Consider the following 16503-nt stretch of genomic DNA (forward strand, 5'->3'; position numbering starts at 1 on the left):
CCGAAGTTTTGAGTGGGGGACTAGAAAACTAAATTGGGAAAGTTTGACCGTTAATTGCAAATTTTCGGTTTCTCCAGCTTTTCTTTACAAATTGTGGTAATTTATGACAATTTTCGTCTAAAGTATATTTTTAAAATCATTCTAAACATTATGCGATGTACTATTTCCTCTTTTAGGGGTTTTCACCACTTTTTTTGAAGGATTTTTGCCCAAATTCTACTCAAATTTACTTATTTCTGAATTTTCCTTCTTTCCCACCTTCACTTTCATGTTTTTTAACCTTTTTCCAGCGATTTTCAGCAATCTTTTACCAATTTTGCACCTAGTAGTACGGTCAACATTTTCTGACTCAGCACAATGTCCGCAAACACCGTCACGTGAGAATGCACACACTTGGTCTACGACCGATTTATTTGCGCTTTTCCACTCGCTTTTTCGAGTGTTTTAATTGATTTTTCGCTATTTTTCCTTTTTAAAAATGATGGAAAACTCTTTAAAATGTTGAAATTATGTAGAAAATCTGGAAAAATCTTTTAAAATATCGATTTTTCGTCGGAAACTTGAAGTGCAAGTTTTTCTCTCATTTTTCTTCATTTTCGTTGCTTTTTTTTGCTTTCTTTGATGTTTCGTATGTAAAAAACGCTCAAAATTCTGAATTTCTGCATTAGAAACCTTGAAAATCCTCTAAATTTCCAGAAAAATGGCTCAACCGCCGGGGGCGATGGTGTCTCAGCCACAAATGCGAAACGGCACCTCTTCCGACACAAAAAGTCCGTTCGAGACGCAAATAATAATTCTAAATCAGTGCAGAAAGGTGAGTAAAACTATAAAAAAGCAAAAAATCAATAACTTGGTTAGTTGAATGGTCAGATCTTCATTCAAAGGGACTACACGCAGGGCCTCGACGTGCAGTTTGAGGTCGAATATCCGTCGAGATTTACTGAAAAAGTGAGTGAGATTTCTATAGAATTCTATTAGCACGGCACGCTTTTTACAACCGCGCTCTACTGAAACTGAAGAAAAGTGTGTGGGAAATTGAGAGACTCAGTGAAAAAGAGACATTTTTCAAGGGCTTTTCGGTGGAGCGCAGTTGTTAGAACTGTGCCGAGCTAATTGCGGAAAATCTGAAGAAAATAGTAAATATTTTGTGTTTAGGTGCCTCGCGACGTCTGGGAAAACACAATTGTCCGAATAAATCGGATATTCGCTGACGCCGAAGCGGTAGGTATAAGAAATGAGAAAATCGCTCAAAAATATCGAAATTTTGATATTTTATTCATGAAAATTGGTGATTTTCGTTCTAATTCTATCGAAAATCCTTTTTTCTGGTGTTCTGACCGAGAAATAGAGAAAATCGCATTTTTTCGCCATGTGAATCGATTTTTCTCCGTTTGGTGTGCTTAAACTCTTCAAAATGCCCAAATTTTCTGTTTTATAGGATGTTTTGAAATTTGCTTAAATTGCTGCTGAGAAACGTCGTAAAAATTGTATTTTCAACTTTTCTCACCATCAGATTTTTTCATATGCACGGTCTACCACACAGCGAAAAAGAACTGCAAAAAAAGTGAAGACGATTTTTTCACGTTTTGATTCAATTCTTTCGGATTTTGCCCTGAAAATTCAGTATTTTCAGCTGTTTAGGCGCCGAAATGGATGAAAAAAGGTCCCATGCATCAGAATTGTAGAAAAATGAAATTCTATACCTTATGAGACAGAAACTCTGAATTTCAGGCCAAAATTGACTTTTTTCTTACAGAAAAACGGATTTTGAGAAAAATGAGATATTCTGCCGTTTCACCCGATTTTTCTTTTTCTAAAAATTGTTTCAGAGCATCCTCAAGTACATTATGTGCAATTTTTATTGGAAAAAGTTTTCTGACAAAAAAATTATGCTCATTTTTCCGAAAATCGGTTTTTCTATATTAAAAAAGTCAATTTCTGACCGAATTTTTCGTTTTTTGGCTCATTAAATAGATAATTGTATTTTCTAGAATTCTGATGAATGGGACCGTTTTTCATCCATTGCGACACCTAAAATACTGGATTTTCAGTGTAAAAAATTGAAGATTTGAATTAAAAATTGAAAAATCAGCTTCACTTTTCTTGCAGTTCTTTTTCGCTGTGTCGGAGACCATGCTGTACGAAAAAAAAACTGTTTTGTTGCTGAAAAAGCTGTCATTTTTTGTTATTTTTTCCTGAAAACTCATATTTTCAAGCGAAAAAAGTTTTTTTTGCAAAAACTTCGATTTCCTCTCCCATTTTCCTCATTCAACCATCCCCATTTCCAGATCACACCTCAAACAATCTTCGAAACGTTGCTGGGGTGTTTCACGTGTTACGCCTCGTATCTCGTGACCAAATCCACATATCGCCGGAAATTAGACGAATTGCAAGAGTTTTTGGACCGAGAGAATCGAGAAATCTATCATAACGTCGGTTTTCATATCCGCAATCCCATGGAGAGAGGATTGAGAGTGGTTAGTGTCGAGGGACTTGCAAAAACTGGGTTGCAAAAAATCAGTCCTGAAAAATCTGAACATTTTGGAAAAAAATGAATTTTTTCTGTACTGGAGCTCCTTTTTTCTTTTTTCCCGTTTCTGTAAAATTGGTTGAAAACAATAAAAAATTATGCACAAATGATCAAAATGTGTTGAAAAATTTGCATTTTGAGTGGTTTTTTAATTGAAAAATGTAAATTTTTCATTAAAATTGTCAATTTTCACTATAGAACTTTTTCCGTTGGAGAAGGGAATAGAAGTGTCAATTCATTTTTTCGAGAAAACTCTCGGAAAATTGAAAATCAGCGATAAAAACAGAGTTTTAGATATACTATTGTCCAAAAGCTTGTCCGATAAGATTGAAACGAGATAATTAGGAAATTAGACTAATTAAGGTAATTAGTGAAATTTTTCTGAAAAGTGCCGTTAGCTGTGCGAAAAAACTTTTTTCGAAAAATTCGAAAAAAAAGTCAAGAAAAATGTCTGAAAAAATAGTTTTTCGGAGGCAAAAGTTATGAATTTGTATGAAAACAATAAGTATTTTGAGGACAGACCCCCAGAAACCTGTTTTTGAGTACAAAATTGGAAAAAAATTCTGGAAAAATCAAAAATCACTATTTTTGTTACTTAGTTTCGAAAAAATTTTCGAAAATTTTGGAAATCTCTACTGAAATGTTCAAAATATAAGTATAAAAAAGTGATTTTTGACTTTTTCTGAATTTTTTTCTAATTTTGTACTCAAAAACATGTTTCTGGGTCTGTCCTGAAAATACTTACAGTTTTCATGCAAATTTGAGATTTTTGACTCTGAAAACCTTTTTCAGACAGTTTTTTTGCATTTTTTTCGAATTTTTCGGTTTTTTCGGTCAAAAATTTACCACCGAAAAACCGAAATGTTTTTCGCACAGCCCTGGTTAAGAGAGAAAATTGACGGGGGGCTTTACACATTTTTTCCTAAAAAAGTTCAAAAAAATGTATCAAAGTCAATTCTTTCAGCTCGAAATCGCGATGCTCATTCGACAAGGCGAGACACCACGCGATGAGGTGGAAATTCAAGAATCCAGTCGTCCGATTCGAACAATTTGAAGCCCCCGCCATCAGCCAACGACACACATGTTAGGGAAATTTAATTTCTTCTTGTCTCTCTTTTTTCCTATTTTGTCACTTCTTTTGATCCCAACCATGATATGAGATATCCCTTGAATCAAATCCAGGTGCGATATATATTATTTTTTATTTTCAACTTTTGAATTCTCTATTTCTCTCACATTTCCCTTCTATTTTTATCCATTCTTCTGAACCGAGCTTTATAATCAAAAATTCACCCCCCACTAAGTCATGTATCATATTCCTCCCTCTTCTTTGTGCCCTTTTTGAAAGGTTCACACAAAATTTTTTAGAAATAAAAATAGTAAATAGAGGAATCAATCTCAGGGTCCTCTGGCGGCTCCAGGGAGCCCTCGGAGCCAAGAGAGAGAACAAGAGCAGTTGGTGATGTGTAACACACACAAATCGACTCAAAAATCATTTTAACCCCGCAAAAAAATCAAAACATGCTTCACCGCCAGAGATCCATTTCATTCTCTGCCGGGAGCTCGCCTATATTCGATGTCTGTTTCGATGATGACACGAATCATGACTTCTTGGCACCGTGCCAACAATTCTGGAATGGACAATCAAACGACGAGAGAGTGGAGACGCAGGAAGAGGAGGAGGGAGGTGAGTTTTCGGAGTGTCGGGTTTCAGGTGGGGGGGAACAACTCAAATATCTAATTAAAAATTAAAAATGAGAAAATTATATTTTTTCTGTCGTGTAGTCCTTTTGGGCAAGTGAAAAATCTTATTTTCGTGGCTAAAAATGCTAATTTTGCTCTAAAAACGTCACGATATGTAGACAGTTTTTTGAAAAAGCACGCTTCTTACAGCCGCGCTCTACCGAAACCAAAAAAAGTTGTGTGCGAAATTGAGAGACATCTACAGAAATTGCTGCTCACGTAATTGATGGGCGAACTGCGCTATCATTGGGCAGTTTGCGGGACGTTTGGGCAGCCCTGCGGAGTGGCAGCGGCAACCCGCTCATTTGAGGCGCAGTTCGCCCGATCCCCGCGCATTGCCTGCCCAGTAGCTGCCCATTCCTAGCGCCGCCTGCCCCAACTCATGCCAGATCTCGCGTCACAGCTGCCCACCTTCGCGCATTACCTGCCCAGTAGCTGCCCATCACCTGCCCATGCGCAGTTTGCCCAAAACCGTATATATATTTTATCCTGTGTTTTTGAAATTTAGAGCGACTTTCATAAATCCATCATCATATCCTAGAGTTTTGTTTGTTACTTAAAAATCGAAGTTTTGAAACCGAAAATATTGGAAAGCACAGCGTAAAGTCGCGAAAACTCGCTCCATCGCACAGCGGTTTACGTGGCGCAAAATTTAAATTTGACGCAGTGCCTAAGATTTTTATTTGAGGCACAGTCAATGCAAACCGCGACGAAAGTTATACATATGTAGTGATTTTAAGAAAAGTGAAAAATAAGGGAATGCACTGTTCATGGACAGATATCTAGTTACAATACTGCGGACTTCTGCGCGCCAAATTAAAAAAAAACTGAAAAATTTTCAATTTGTGAAGGAAAAACTGAAAAATTGTGTTTTTTCACTAAATATCTGCGAAATCTTACCGTAGCCCTTGGAGTGATAATTGCAATTCAACAGTATCGCGGCTTCGATTAAGTCACTGAACTTATATAACTTATTGCTTGAAAATGGAAGTTGTGAAACATACTTTTTCTGTGATTTTTTCTTTTTTGGTGCAAGTAAGAAAGTGTGAAGGACTTTAGTTCGATCTCAACGTCATACAAATGTGAGACACTATTCCATTTGGCAATCCGGTGAATGAATTGATCCCAGTGTTGGTGTTGTTACTCTAAAATGGAGGTTTTGAAACGGGAAGTTATATATTTTTGTTTGATTCTCGAAACTTCTAGTAGAATTTTTTACAAATTTCGAGCTCAACACTAACGGTACATCATTGAAATGTAATGCTTGAAACAGAAGCTTTCGTCATTTTTATCTGATTTTTTTGGTGTTTTAGAAATATTTTGATAAGTGCGTTAACTGTACAATAATTTATAGTACGGATAGTTCTTGAAAAATAGATTCTGTGAAACTGAAAGTATTCAGTACTCCTACCCATATCACCAAAGATTAGTTTTTTTGGGATTCCGTCCACGTCCAGGATGTTTTAGGTTTTCCTCATATTTGTGTACTGAATATCAGATTTTAGAGCAATAATTCAGATATCTCAAAAACGACTTTATAACTCCAGAATGCTGATTTAGACCTGAAAATGTAAATTTCGAAACAGGAGACTTTCTTTTTCAAGAAAGATTAAAATGTTGGATGAAAATGTGTATTTTTAACTTTTCTCAGATTTATCCTGTTTTGTAGAAGTGGGATAATGGGTGGAGTTTTAGCTCAGTCAGTGATAGAATCCCGTTCATTTCTCGAATTCTGGCGTATACATATTCAAAACATGGAAATTTAGAAACTGAAATTCTAGAAGAACAAGAAGATTCTGTGAATTTTGAATTTTTGGAAGATTTTATTTTTCTTCATTCCTTTCATATCGATAGAAAGATATATAGAACAGTTTTGAAACAGATTTTTTCCGATTTTTGTGTTCTCTAGAAGCAGTTGAAAACAGTTTTGATTGCTATAATTTTTGGCACGGTCATCAATAAGCCCCACCCACTTCTCTCATCTTGTCTTTGGTCACGATGTTTAATAGTTCTGTGCACAATTGGGGTTGAAAGTGTTCTATACATGGTTATGACTGAATATGAACGTTTCGAAACAGAAAATCTCAATTTGAATATGAATTTTAGTGGATTTTCTGTAAAAGTGACTTGCAATAGGCGGAGTTTAAATTGCAATACTGCGTTTTTTGCGTTATTTTGAAACGTGATTTATTGTAATTTGCTCTCGACGAGATTTTTCCCCTTTGGCATTATTTTTTCTCCCTATTTGCGATAAACGGACTCCCGAATCCATGCTTTCCTGCAAAAATGGAAGCTTTGAAACAGACGTTAGACGCTTTCCAGGAAAACACATTTTCCACAGAAAATATTTCCCAAGAAAATGGCTCGGAAAACAGTTTTCCGAGAAAACCGTTTTCGGTATTCACGAGTGATTTTCCACCGAGAAAATATTTTCCGCGTTAAACAGGGAGAGAAAATGAATTTAGAGGCTTTCTTCAATGAGATTCTCCCTAGTAAAACTGTAAAACGAATGGTTTCAAGTGTGATAACTAGCAAAACGACAGTTTCGAATGAGAAATTCGACCGTAATATTTGCAAATTAAACAATTTAAAAGAAAATCTCATTTGCAAGTTGCAACTAGTTTTACTATACACATAATATGCGTTATGTATTACCCTTAACAATATATTAATGAGTTGATTAGTATTCTTTCAAATTCCCATGAGAAAAACATTATTGTTTTGAAATTATCACAGATAACCATGTTTGCATACCATAGCTTGATCAACTCATGAACAACTCTACCATCATATGAGGATTACGGTTTGAAAGAGGCTTTTTCATTTCCACAAAGTTCCTAACTCTGAAAATTGTTTTACTTTCAAAACTTCCAGGACCTTTTCTCTCTGAAATATTATATCATAAAAATTTATCTAATACATTCAAATTTAAAGATATTATATTATCTGATCGAAATTTCATGGCTGATCAGCCTGTCAAAGCTCGGAAAATGTCTATTTTCCGACGTCTTAGGTGGGTAAATCTTTTTCCGGCGGAAAACGGTTTTCCATTTTCTCAAAAAGTTTCATGGATACGGATTTTCTCAGAAAACGATTTTCCGAGTTCATTTTCCACACGGAAAACGTTCATGGATACGGCCACAGAATTTTTAATCGTAATCTGGGCTTCGAGTGACACTTCTGTCACTTCGGTCCAGAGAAAGTCCACCGTCCAAATTCTCTCTGCTGAGTAAATGATTATTATCTTCCGTTTTTGCATCGCTGATGTAAATATACCTGAGTTTCGGTTTCATTGAGAACTGATGAAAAATTGAGTTTTCATCTGTGTTCACTATTTAATTGTCCACCGTATGCCTAATTTTGAATGAGAGAATCCATGTTTTCCGCGTTCCGTATACTTGAAATTATCTCCCGTGCACATCCCCATCGACCCTGTCAGATTTTACATTTTTTGAAAATGATGCACAATCAAATTGACTGTTACATGCATGTCTTTAATAAATGTGTTGAATCAGAAATTAATCTGGTTAAGCTGGTCGAGGAAGACTGAATGAAAGTAGTGTTTAGAACATGATGAGGTGGGGTTCTTGAAAACGTAGTCGAGTTTTGGTGCGTCTTATTAATTTTTGAATTTTTCGAAAAACGAGGGGAGTTTTCGGGGTGTCGGGTTTTAGGGGAAGAACTCAAATATCTAATTAAAAATTAAAAATGAGAAAATTATATATTTTCTGTCGTGTAGTCCTTTTGGACAAGATGGAAATCTAATTTTTGAGGCGGGAAATACTCATTTCGCTCTAAAAACATCACGATGTATAGACGGTTTTTCAAAAAGTGATCCGAAAAAAAATTACCGAATTTCAGTTGTTGCTTTGAAATGAATGTTCTGAAACGGAAGTTTTCAAAATGTTTGCTGTTTTCTTTGGTTCAACTTCATGATTCGACTTCCACTTCGTGTACTCCTTTTGGACAATTTTATCCTGTGTTTTTGAAATTTGGGAAAAATTAGAGCGACTTTTAAAAATTTTATTCACGAATTCAATTGGATAGATTTTTTCTATTGCAGCGTTTTGTGTGTTTCTTGAAAATGGATGTTTTGAAACCGAAATTTTTGAAAGTTTTTGTGCTTTTAAAGGAAGACTGAAATCATTATTTTATTCCAGATTCTGATTATTCAGACAGATCTAAGAAACTTTCATCGTTGGAGAATTTGCTAAAAACCGCTATAAAAACCCTAAATTCCCGTTCTCCTGACTGAGTAAAAATTTGACTTGACATTTAAAGGAAAATGTGAAAAATTGTGTTCTTACACCAAATATAAGCGATATTTTACCGTAGCCTACGTGGACAACAGGAATACAGTTTTTTGGAGAGTGATTCTTGCAATTCGGTCGCACTGAACTTATATAACTTATTGCTTGAAAATGGAAGTTGTGAAACATACTTTTCTGTGATTTTTGCTTTTTCGGTAGAAATTGGAAAGTGTGCAGGGCTTTAGTTCGATTTCAAGGTCATACAAATGTGAGACACTATTCTGGTTGAGAATCCGCACAGGGTCATATTTTGTCCATATGAATTCAAATTATTTTCCCGCGAAACTGAAAGTTCAGTGAAGCGCGTTTGCACACCACTTGGCATGCTGCCAAGTGAGTCGCCGATCAGCATAATGCGGGACTTATAACGTGGACGAAATCGACTAACGATAGGGAATTGAATTTTTCGAATGAAGCTCACTTTTCTTCCATTTTTCTCCCTATTTTCGATAAAACTTTGCACAAAAAATGTCGAATTCATCAAAAAAGAGAAAAAATACAAAATCCGGTATTCAGACTATTTAGTATTGGCTGTTACTTTAAAATGGAGGTTTTGAAACAGGAAGTTATATATTTTTGTTTGATTCTCGAAACTTTTAGAAAAAATTTTCCTATACGCTGAGCTCAAAACTAACGGCACATCATTGAAATTGAATGTTTGAAACAGAAGCTTTCGTCATTTTCATCTGATTTTCGTGGTGTTTCAAAAATAAGTTTTGATAAATGTTGGGTAGCAAAGCAATCCTATTCAATGTATCTGAGATTATCATACAACCGATACTTCTTGAGAAATAGATTTTATGAAACTGATAGCAAATGTTTTCTGTACTCTTACAATCAGCAACACATTTTTTTGTTTTATAAGGGCTCGACTCATTCTCTGCATGTTTTATTTAGGTTAACATATTTGTGTACTGAATATCGGATTTTAAAGCAATAATTCAGATAACTTTAAAAAAACGACGTTCCAACTCCAGAATGCTGACTTAGGCCTGAAAATGTAAATTTCGAAACGGGAAACTCTTATTTTTGGAGAAATGACAAGTTTTGGTCAAAGAACTCGGAAAATTGTATTTTTCAACTTTTCTCAATTTTTCCTGTTTTGTAGAAGTGGGATAATGGGCGGAGTTTTGGGTCAGTGATCTGGTTTTGTGAAGACTATTTGACAGAATAATAATTGTTTACCAAGATACAATTAGGGACGCCTCAAGAATTACAGTCAAAATGGTTATGACCGGAAGTGCAAGTTTTGAAACAGAAGATTTCAATATAATTTCGGATTTTTGTGGATTTTCTGTATAGAAGATTAGCAAAAAGGGTGGGGAGGCTAGATTGCAATTCTGTGTTTTTTTTTGGAAACGGGGTGTACAGTCGTAAAGTCTTTTTAGACTAGATAAGATCATCCTAGTGCAGAACAAGTTTCGAATTATAAGTTCATGTTTTTATTCAACAAAGAGAAGCTTAGAAACAGAAATCTTAGAAGAAAAAAGACTTCGTGATTATTGAATGGTGGGAGGATTATTTCTCGATTAATTTCTTCCATCTCGGGAGAACGATAAAAAAGTTTTGAAACTGATTTTTTCCGATTTTCGCGATTTTCTCATCGAGATTGGTGTCGAGAAAATTGTGGGTACTAGCTACTCCTGAATTCATGTTCTCCTGCAAAAATGGAAGTTTCGAAGACAGAAGTAAACGTTTGTTTTTTATCACGGTACATGGTTTTTACAGCGGCGCTCCTAGAACTCGGAAAAAAGAACTGTGAGAAAATGAAACTGTAGTTCGAATGGAGCGCGTTTGCGTTCTTGATTTTTTAGAAGAATTAGAACCAATTTTCGAGGAGAAAGGTCTACCACCATTTTCTTGCAGTTCTATTTTTCCGACTTCCAAAAGCGACTCCTAATTCAGAATGTGTGTTGCACCGCAGAAATGAAAGTTTTGAGACAGTGAAATTAGTATTTTTTCTGATTTGTGTTTCATTTAGAAGTAGTGAAGGAAATTGATGGTGTCTAGGTTTTCACCCTTGCAGTCCTCTAAGACAAGAGTGTTTTATGATTTTGAAAAGTTTGTGGAGCTCCTTTTGAGATGAAATAGCGAATTTGTCTACAACTTCAAAGTGCGGGCTACTGCAGGAAAATGGAGAATTTGAAACGGAAAAATTAATTATTTTTGTTTTGATTTTCCCGGTTTTCAGTAGTAATGAGAAAAAAAGCTATTCCAATTTTCCCCAAAAATTACTAGAGTTATGTTTGTCTGTCGTGCAGTCCTTCTAGGCAAAGAGTATCCAGTATTTTTAATCGTAATCTGGACTTTACTTCGAGTGACATTTCAGTCACTTCGGTCCAGAGATGTAAGGAAACCCACCGTCCGAATTCTTTATTCTGAGAAAATTTCCTTTTTTCTTTTTTTGCGACGCTGAAGTGCATATGCCAATCTAAATTTCGTTTCATTGAGAACTGATGAGAGAATGTGTTTTCATCGATCTACAGTGTGCAACTGTCCGTGAGACTAAAAATCAACCGTATGTCTGATTGTAAATGACGAAGTAGAATTCATGACTGTTACATTTCTGTCTTTAATAAATGTATTGAAGCAGAAATTAATTTTTTTTTTTCTGGACAAGGAAGACTGTATAAAAGTATTATTTGATGAGGCGGGGTTCTTAAAAACGTTGTCTAGTTTTGGTGCGACTCTATACTGTGAAAAAGTAAAGTTTGGCCAAGAATTTTCACAGTAATTGCCGATTTTTACGTCAATCCATTATTTCACGTCACTACAGTAACTGCTTTCCGAGTTTTGTGAGGCTGTATCATAAGAAAGTTTTCGCAACTTTTAAAAAGCTGTTTCATGCTGGACAAAAACTGCGTCGAAGGATCGAATTTACATTATGATTTCTTGTATCCGTGATAATTGAAACTGGAAGTTTCATTTGGTATATTCTTTCAAATTCTTAGTTTCTGAACATTTTTAGTGGAAAAGTGTTGAACTTGATAGGCAATGCCATGTGCATAAGTTTTTTCGATCAAATAATATTTTTCCCCCAGTCATCGTACACCAAAAGTTAACGACCTTGATTCATAGAAAAATCTATTATGACTTGATGTTTTGTTTCCCACACGTTGAAGTGTTATTAGCATTATCGTACTTAAAGAAGATGTACTGAATTTCTTGCATATAGAAGTTGTTTTATCTAGCAGTTGAAACTGTAATTAGTCGTTGGACAGTTTAATATTTAGTTGAAAAAATTTACCCTTACTAGAGAAAGAAGGATAACGAGTCTCATGAAAAAGTTTTTTCGATTTAAAAAAGTTTAAATTACGTTTATGTTTCGATGATTGGTCTCTTGCATAAAACGATGTGATTTTCAAATTAAGTAGATTTCCCATGTTCCCATTTTTCCAGGTTGCCGTGCTTTGGGTCGTTATGAGAGCTAGTAAGTGTCAGCAGGCCTTTTTTGAAACCATTTTTTTTTGTTTCAAAATGTTAAATTTTGCAAACTGTTGTACTTTTCTTGTTTCAGAGTGAAAACCTACTTTCTTGCAGTTCTTACTCGGAGTCTGGGAGACTGTGCTTTTATTAAAATTTTCATTGGGAGCGATTGTTTATGGAATTTTTCTAGTTTTTCTTTGAAATTTATTTTAGAAGAAAAGCCGTTACTTAATTACTACTCAATTTTTGTACAGAAATGTTATGGAATTTGTGAAACCGTTTTTTACTATGGTCTTTACTACAATTAATAAATTGTCAAGCCAGCGCACTTTGTAAGTGTTTTTGGCCTCAATTTCGAAATTTACGGTCGTAATACTCCTTGAAAACAAGTTTTGCTAATTGATGGTATTGAAACAGGGGCTCCTTAAAAGTATTCTGATTATTAATTTCCAGTTTCTGTATTTCAGATTCCTGAATTTTGTGAAACTTCTTTGTAAACGAATTCATTGCGAACGTTTATATACATGTAAAAAAGAAGAATCATTTTGCTGTAAATCCAAACTGAGTGAGCATGAATGAGGAAAAATATATTAGTTTTGAAAAAGAGCAGAATTTCGTGTTACTCACGGGAAAGCATTTGTCCGATATGCCCTTCTTTTCTTCTGTTTCTTTTGATATATATCACAGTTTTAGAAATTCCTAAAGAGTGTGTTCTGAAATAAAAGTTGATAATCATTTTCAATTTTTCCATTTCCGTAAGGTAGTAGAACAGATATCACTAGCAAATATTATCGACCAATCATAATATAATGACTGTGAGAACTGTATGTTTTATAAGAAACAGTGTTTAAGTTTTATCCTATTCCAATTTCTGAAACAACTCTTTGTATATTTTACATCTTCAAGGAAAGACTAGTTTACCAAGTTACTGAAATAAAGTTTGTTGAACAAAAGCAAGTGAAACAGTTGTGGAATGACAGCAACGAATCTTGTTGACAAATCTCCATACGTTGCATCTAGAGAGCAATCTAACAAAGACAGAAGGAAACATTTTTAAACAAGAAAAACTATGTTTTACCAATTATAATTTGGCTAACCTAATCTGCATTGGTGTTGTGAAAAATCTGCGCCGTGTGGTCATGATTTTTGAGAAACTTTCAATTTCTACAATCTCATATTTTGTAACAAATCAAGGCTGTTATACTGCTAGATTTGACCCGCCAAACAAAAAACGTAAAATTATCACTGTCTCGTATATTAACTTTCATAGTAGGATAGAACAGTGATAAAAACTTTCCATATGCAAATTGCAACGATTCGAATGTTAGGAACATTTTCCATTGTGACTGCTTTTTAAATAAGCTCATCTTCAAATGACTTGTTCGTTTGATTGAGAACTCCTTCCAGTTTCACAATGTTCATTTAAACAAACATTCTCTCCTGTAATAGTCGGAACTAAAAATTGATCTAAGAGAACTATTTATACGATTAATATTATGTTTCAGTTGTGTTCAATAATTAAAAAAAGGAGCAAACACAAGCGTATAATTAAATTCTTTTGTATTGTTCTACAGATATTGTAAAACTCAGATTTTGTGAGACAATGTTAAACGAATACCGTTCTCGTCAAATAATTTATAAGAAGTAATTGTTTCAGAATTTGCTTCTGGATTATTTTCTTGAATTTTCAGAAGCGAAGGAAGTTTGCAAGTTTCTGTCCTGTTTTTTTTCATTTGTTTATTGTGCAGAAATATGAATCTAGGAGAATTCGAGATATTTCATAAGCAGAATTAAATTTTGTTAAACTGGGCCTTCTCATTGAAAAAAGTTACTGAAAAACAATCGAAATGGAAAAGTTAACAACCGTGTGAAACAGTGGGAAAGTTATCTATATTGGGATAGTTGAGATTTTTTTTGAATTATTCATTATAAACCGAAAATTCTTGTACTATATTATTGGCTCTGAGACTTTTCTATGAACTTTACTTATTGAAACAGAAAGTATAATTAAAATAGAGTTTCGTCATTTTCTTAAAATGAAAACCATAATGCTTTCTCTTGATAACTCCCTCGATACAAAAGGACTTCTAATCCCATAAGGAAATATTCTGGAAATTAAGACTCGGCTGGCCAACTCAAGGGTAATATCCGTTTAGTGCACCACTTCTCTATACCAATACCTATGCCAACCCAAAATCCATTGAGGTAATTTTCATTCCGAGAAACACAAAAACTTCTGTTCCAATGACTTTATTATTTCTTTCAAACAATATTTCTCTATTATATCGTCCCATTAATAATTCAACCACACTACAAAAAAACCATCTGCCTCTTTCATCGCCTTCTTCTTCCCCCTCTTTTCCACCCGGCAGATGATGTCCAGAAGTCTTCTCTAACCACCTGCGTCTCTTCTCCCTCTCCATTTTCATGATGCTCTTAATTGTTGCGGAGAAGAGGGGTGGATGGAGAAGGGCATGCCAGCCCTCTCTTTCTTTCGAAAATATAAAATCGATGTTTGTTGGTTTTCCCTTTTCTCCCGTTTTTGGATGAACGACAGTTTTCACTTTTTAGTGTAAATAGATTTCACACAAAAATGTTGTGTTTCAAAATTTTTATTTGTTTCTTTCCTGTGTTTGTTCATATGTTCTTTGACGAAAAATTTCCAAAAAAGAAACAGAAAAAAGAGAAAAGGAGGTGAATGTTTTGGTATGAATAATAAAAACAACGGGGACTCTTGGGACATGTGAGACCAAAGAAAAAGAGTAGAAAGACGAAGAAAAGGAGAGAAGGAAACTCCATCGATTTTTGAAATTATGCTCCTTTTTGGTGTTTTGGCTCTTTGTTTTGTAATATTTCAATTTTTCGTATGGATTAAAAAAAAATTACCGACACAGAGTATTTTTTTTACTTTTTTGAAAATTCAAACTGTGAGATTGAATACTGACGAATTCGAAATTGATTTCTGAAACATGTGAAACCGCTTAAAACTTTTCTAACAGGCTCCCCCTTTTAAACGCAGAGTTATTGGTAACTTTAAAAGGGGGATTTCGGAAACTTGGGAATTTTTTTCAAAGTGTGTAGAAACAAAATGGAACTTCAAACGATAATACTCAAAAACACCTTTAAAAATTTGCTGGCCGAACTTTTTGAAGTGCTTTCTTTTATCAGTAGTGAAAATAAGAGAATAATAGCGATACGAACGGGAAGAACTTTCCGTGGCCTAGAAACAAAAAACCAAAGTATTTACTAGGAATTTCGGGCTGGAAATTCACGGTTTAAAATTTGTTTCGGTGTTTTTGAGTAGAAATGACAATGTCAACAACATGTCAATAAAAGCTGCCGAAATCCCCCTTTTAGTTATCGGCGAGCTATTAGAAAGTTTTTGAAACCGCAGCGGTTTTTTTTAACTTCCCGTTTCGGATAGTGCACACAATATCTCTGTTCTCCTAGTAATTATTCAAAATATGTTTCAAATAAAAACAAACATCGTTATACCCAACTTTATTGCAAAGGTTTTCAGTTCATCTATTTTTACAAAGTATTGTAACATGTACATATATATCATACTTGTCACGGGCCTCAAAAAAAAGAAATCAAAAATATTCTCGTCCCGGCCCCACCCGGCCCGGTCCGCTCGGCCCGTTTTGAAACATTTCTGAAATTTTGATGTTTTTTGGAAATTTGTTGAAAAAAAAAGTTTTCGAATAAAAATTCAAAATTCAATGAAAAGGTGAATATGTATGATAATTTAAGCATTTTTACTCTAAATTTTCGAAAAAAAAATTGTGTTACAAAATAAGTACACATTTATGAATCCGGGCCGAGAGAAATTTCGGCCCGGCTCACCCGATTTTTGACAAGTATGGTATATATATATTTTGATATCCACATGTTTATTTTTTGAGAAAAAAGAAAGGAAAGTTAAACCAGGAGTAATTGTTGCGAGATCACAAATTTTTGCCGTTTTTTGTAGTTGGCATAGTTTCGAAACAGAAATGTTATGTTCGATAACGAGATCACAGGTTGATGTTACTGAAAATTATAATTTGTTTTTTACCGTTTTCCAATGATGATAAATCTCTCTGCTTTAGTGCCGTAACTGATATGTGAAAATTTTTATTTGTTCGTTCTCAAGGCTAGTCAGTGGCAAAAAAGAACATTCCAACATCCGAAAAGGTGGTTGCGCAAATCCTATTCTTATCTTCCTCAAGCTACTCCAACAACTTTTTGCCTCCGATAACAGATTTTCTTTCACTCAAGAACCATCTGAATCCAAGATTTAACGAGTTTTTGAAACTGTAACAGAACTACCGTGAGCTTCTGTTTCATCAGATAATTATTGGAAGTGTCTGAAAACATTTGATAGTTTTTTTGTCGTAATACCATCATATGATTTGCCATCTATTTCGAAACAAAACTCATGATTTATATTTTTTAGTTTCACATAAACTCTGGGAAACAATATTTTCATCGTTTCGTTCTCACCAAACCGTT

At 34.5% G+C, this 16503-nt stretch overlaps 1 protein-coding gene across 1 annotated transcript; it reads left to right on the forward strand.

Annotated features, from left to right (window-relative positions):
• Window positions 1-700: 700 nt before the first annotated feature.
• GCK72_012910 (uncharacterized protein) lies at window positions 701-3584 on the forward strand (the record flags this gene model as incomplete). Its single annotated transcript, XM_003096913.2, has 5 exons — window positions 701-814; window positions 859-948; window positions 1156-1221; window positions 2289-2477; window positions 3495-3584. The coding sequence occupies 5 exons, from the start codon at window positions 701-703 to the stop codon at window positions 3582-3584; spliced, it is 549 nt and encodes a 182-aa protein (XP_003096961.2).
• Between the last annotated feature and the right edge of the window lie 12919 nt (window positions 3585-16503).

Source organism: Caenorhabditis remanei, chromosome IV (assembly GCF_010183535.1).
Source record: "Caenorhabditis remanei strain PX506 chromosome IV, whole genome shotgun sequence".
Lineage (NCBI taxonomy): Eukaryota > Metazoa > Nematoda > Chromadorea > Rhabditida > Rhabditidae > Caenorhabditis > Caenorhabditis remanei.